The sequence below is a fragment of the Lolium rigidum genome, chromosome 7 (genome assembly GCF_022539505.1).
Source record: "Lolium rigidum isolate FL_2022 chromosome 7, APGP_CSIRO_Lrig_0.1, whole genome shotgun sequence".
Taxonomy (NCBI): domain Eukaryota; kingdom Viridiplantae; phylum Streptophyta; class Magnoliopsida; order Poales; family Poaceae; genus Lolium; species Lolium rigidum.
The window spans coordinates 282,868,886-282,873,609 of NC_061514.1; the positions used below are offsets into that span (position 1 = coordinate 282,868,886).

Below are 4,724 nucleotides of genomic sequence, written 5' to 3' on the forward strand. Positions count from 1 at the left end.
AAGTTGGCAACTATTGGCGGGCGGGTTGACTCACTAACATGAGATTCCAACAGGTGGTGTTGCGCGTAAAAGAACATGTTCCATTTAAGCACCCACATTTATACATTTGAAATTTCTGCAAACTTGACATATATTTGAACAAGGACACTCATTCCATCATTTGAATTCCACCGTGCATCATGCAAGGAAACAAACGGGAAATACCAACAAACAAGGGAAGAGCAGTGTGCCGTGCGCGTGAGCGTAGCAGTTTCGAGAAGCACGTCGTATCGCCGCACCCACCAGCTAGGGCTAACCATACCGCTAGGTACACGCGCGCACACACCCTGTGGCGCAGTGCCACGAGCTGGACTGGATTGCGCGGCGCCGCGTTCGCACCCCAAATCGCACCGCAGCCACAAGCACCGTCCTCCTCCTCCTCCTCCTCCTCATTCTCCCTCCACTCGCAGTCTCGCTCGTGGGGGAATCCGTAGATTGATAGCCACCACTGCAGGTAGGAGGAGGAGGAAAGGAAAGCAAACCCGGGGGGCAAAAACACAATCTTTCTCTTTTCTTCTCCTCCTTCCTTCCCTATCTGTCTCCTGCGAGATTCATTCGTAGGCGGGCGGACGGGCGGACGGGCGGGCGGTAATGCCAATCCCCTGCCCAGTTCTTGCGTCTGGGTGTGGCAATCCGCGGCAGTAGACCTTTCTTTTGATTCGTCTGTTTGTTTGTTCGTTCGTTCGTTCATTCATTTATCCCCCGTAACGGAAGACGACCAACTGAATCGGAACTGAACGTAAATTTAACCACCAATCTGCGGCGACAAAGGCCTGGTTTTGATTGGGGTGTTCCGGTGGGTTTGCGAGCCCGATCGCGGCGATGGCGCCGCCGTCCATGGACTACTGGGTCGGCTTCTTCCGGGGAGCCGGCGAGAACATCTTCGCCGCCATCGACGCGGCCATCGACGTCGCCGCGTCCGACCACCCCGCCGCGCTCCGCGCCCGGCGCGACGCCATAGCCGAGCGCCTCTACACCGCGCTCCTCGTCGCCTCCTCCGGCGGTCCGCCGCCGGCCTCGGCGGCGGCGGCGGCGCGGCCGCAGGCGGGGCCGCCCGCCTCCGAGCCGCAGCCGCAGGGGCAGCTCCTCCCCGAGGGCGCCGGCAGCGTGCCCAGCCTCTGCAGCTCCGACCGCGCCGAGGCCATCACCGACGACGGCGCGCCCCGCCGCGGCGACGACGACGCTGCCGTCGTCGCCGAGGCCGAGCGCATCAAGGCTGTCCTCCTCAACCACCAAGAAAAGGTCCCACCTCATCTCCTTCTTGCCCTTAACGCCGCCGCCTCCGCCGTCCGTATCGCTGGTTGTTCGCTCCCAATTACTTACTCGTGCTGAATCTCTTCTGCTCTGTTATCTTATCGCAGTCCGAGGCCGCGCTGCTCGAGCTGCTCCGGCGGCTGCAGCAGCTCGAGTTCACGGTGGACACCTTGAAGGTGAGAGACAGAGCACATCCACAGTGTCGATCCATTTCTCCATGCTTAATCCGTGTTCTTGTATTGCCTGGCCCGTGCTCACGCCGATTCGTCCTCACAGGTCACTGAGATTGGCAAGGCTGTGACCAGCCTCCGGAAGCACAGCTCCAAGCAGATTCGCCACCTCGTCCGCTTGCTCATCGGGTATTATGTCCCTGTTTCTCTTCTTCCTTCAAACCAATTCTTTTTTCATGTATATCTCTTAGCTGTCGATATACTACCATTTCTAAAGGAAAGAAAAGATATACTACCGTTTCTTAAGTCATTAACATTCCTTGCCATGATTGGTATGAATCGCAGGGGTTGGAAGAGTATAGTTGACGAGTGGATGAGCAGCGGAGGCGGCGGAGACGCCATTGTTGGTAGGTAGCAAGCAGTAGAGTTCATCATGTTTCAAAATTTTGCTTTACACTAATATTTATCTCGTTAGTCAATAGTTCTATGCTAATTAAGCTTTCTTTTACTTGAAAATTTGTAGATCACACCCCTCAGTCCATGCACCCTTCCAGTCTGGAGCAGGAAGACCGGGGACTCTCAACTCCTTCCATGGACGACGGCTCACTCTTCGCCACGCCGAGCACTTCCATCCGTCTCTCCGAGGTACTAAATTTGCACACTAATCACGCTCTGTAAGAATCTTACAGGGCCCATGGTATGATCTGACACAATTCCATCTGGAATTTCTCAGGACAACCAGGGTTCTAGAATGTTTGATGGAATGGATGATGATGGAAGTGAGTGAACAGGCCCTCTTTGATCCCCACTCTGATGGTTCTTTGCAAGGCCCTAGTGTTTGACATCATGATTGTTTTGTGAATTATCCACAGATACAAGGAACAGTGGGCAGCGATATCCGGGGAACCAAGAACCGATTAGAAGGCCACCGCAGCCAGCAGCACAGCAGTATGACCGTGACCAGAGCTGGAGGCAAGAACAATCTGCAGCAAGGCAGTCACGGCCTCAAGAACTGACCAACGGGCAAATGAGGGAGCAGTTCATCGCGACCATGCTCGCGAGGCCCTCATCATGTGCTGAGTCGGGTCCTGGGAGACCTCAAGTGAGGCCTAAGCAGCAGCAAGGTGCCTTGTCCGCTCAGGGCAAACCGCAACCAGCGCCGTCTGATGTGAGCATATTGCACTGTGAACAGCATAAGTATGATTTTTTTTATTTATTTATGCAAATGCTGATGTTATCTGAACTCCCGCTTGCTCTGTAGAAACCGGCGGATGCAAACTCGATTCGAGCAAAGCTGGATCTCGCGAAGAATGCAAAGTTAGAAATGGCCACTAATTCGAAGCTAGACGTGACAAAGCGAAAGCTCCAGGAAGGGTACCAAGAATTTGATAACGGTATAGTCTGATCGTCTCTAGCTTATTATTACTTGCTGCAACATCACATTGCTACTCTCTTCTCTCCAAGAAACCAGTTTTATTATTACTTGCTGGTTGCTGCAACATCACATTGTTACTGCTTCTCTCCGGCTTGAAATTATGACTTGAGCTGTAGTCTGATTGCCTCTTAGCTTAGACTAAACTGGAACAGTTAGGTAGCATTAACATTGATCATGAACATTGAGCTTTCATTGCTCGAGTTCTGTATGTGATTTGAGTCATGACGTCCATTTTTGTTTGTCAATGCAGCAAAGAAGCAGAGAACTGTACAGATGATGGATCCACAAAGTATGCAGAAGCAAGGGAGCAACAGGAACTGGCAACCCAATTCCAATACAAAACCAAGGAATAACGGCAACAACACCAACAACAACCGGAATTGGCCGAGATGAGGCGCTAATTCCATTCGTTGCCACTCAAATACCTTCGTTTCTTCTTCGCCCTGAGTCATTAGTCCAGCCCGGTACATAACTACAGCAAATAAGGCTTCTTGCTTCCTTTGCGAACTGCTTTCATCAATCGTCAGTGCCACGCAGAACACTGCCGTGAGTGCTGTCTGTGCATGTCTGACTTTGTGTTCTTCGATAATGGGGCTGGCTGGCTCGCCTAGTTTCTGTCAAAAACCTGTAAAGATAGCGATGAGGTTGTGATAGTACTAATTGCTGTTTGTTTCCTCGGATGAAATGCAAACGGTTCGCCAGAGTTTTACCGGAACGATCATGCTGTTCTTTGCTTGCTTTGTCGCTGCTTTGCTTTTCAGGCCTTTTGCGGTGCATTGCCTTTTCGCTGAATTCAGAGTAGCTTGTCCCCTCTGCAAAGGCTTGGACTGGATTTTCTGTTTCCAAATTACTCGACAGAGTTGGCGACACGTCATGAGCACAAAGTGAAGCTCCCCTTGTTGTCTATATATCATTCGTCCAATCTTAGAAAGGCAACCAGCACGACTTTCTTCTGCTCAAAATGTGCATAGCAAGATGTGTCACTTTGTGTTACATGGAGTGTTTGGCCATTTGGGCTATCTTTAAAAAAATTTGACAATCAATATATGATATACTATTTGTTTTATTTGTTCTCTAATATCATATTATGCTATATTTATTGTTGTTGTAGTGAACAGTACATGGTAGAGATACATAAGCAGTAACGAGCAAATCTTTGAGATCTTCAAAATATTTATTTATTTATTTATTGCCATGATTATAATATACTCCATTTCAATGAATAAGGATCACGTTTATTTCAAGACAGATTTTGACCATAAAAATTAAGCAACAAAATCTTGATTATATTATATACAATTAGTATCGTTGGATTCGTATTGAAAAACATTTTTTAATGATACTAATTTCATAAAAATAATTTTTATCTGTTTGAAATAATTCTTGGTCAAACAAAAAAAAACACGTAAAACGAGAACGCTTTATTACTTGAAACGGATGTAGTATTTTATTGCCACGGCTAGGACAACAATTTTACCCCAATATTTGTTAAAATAAACTGATACTAGTACTGTTTAAGGTTTGCGCCCATTGAGCACCGGCCCGGCTTTGTTGACAAACATGGCGTGTGCGCTTTTTCAAATCGGGCAAGAGGAACATTTCATGCTTGGTCCAAAATGAGATTGAGTGACCTACAAGTGTTGAATAGAACTGGTCAATTTGGGATGGATTCTCATGCCAAAGAAGGGGCATGCTTTGTGTGAACATCATAAACTACACTTTGAATTTGGCAAGAAAAAAAAAGGTTTGAAAAAGGTATCCAAACAGATGGATCATTCACTGCCCATGAATGGCTCATGCCTTGGCCTTGAGCCAAGAGCCGTTTG

The 4,724-nt window shown here is 48.5% G+C and overlaps 1 protein-coding gene across 1 annotated transcript; it reads left to right on the forward strand.

Moving 5' to 3' along the window:
- Window positions 1–432: 432 nt before the first annotated feature.
- Window positions 433–3,613, forward strand: LOC124676039 (probable mediator of RNA polymerase II transcription subunit 26b). The gene is made up of 9 exons (XM_047212120.1): window positions 433–1,281; window positions 1,401–1,469; window positions 1,570–1,652; window positions 1,809–1,870; window positions 1,987–2,108; window positions 2,197–2,242; window positions 2,336–2,631; window positions 2,725–2,857; window positions 3,149–3,613. The coding sequence occupies exons 1-9, from the start codon at window positions 862–864 to the stop codon at window positions 3,289–3,291; spliced, it is 1,374 nt and encodes a 457-aa protein (XP_047068076.1). The 5' UTR covers window positions 433–861; the 3' UTR covers window positions 3,292–3,613.
- The last annotated feature ends 1,111 nt before the right edge of the window (window positions 3,614–4,724 follow it).

Bases quoted from the DNA above. Each gene is read 5' to 3' on its own strand.
- LOC124676039 (XM_047212120.1), top strand. From the start codon at position 862: ATGGCGCCGCCGTCCATGGACTACTGGGTCGGCTTCTTCCGGGGAGCC. The intron at 1,470-1,569 runs GTGAGAGACAGA...TCGTCCTCACAG, and splicing joins TCACGGTGGACACCTTGAAG to GTCACTGAGATTGGCAAGGC. The intron at 2,243-2,335 runs GTGAGTGAACAG...AATTATCCACAG, and splicing joins TGGAATGGATGATGATGGAA to ATACAAGGAACAGTGGGCAG.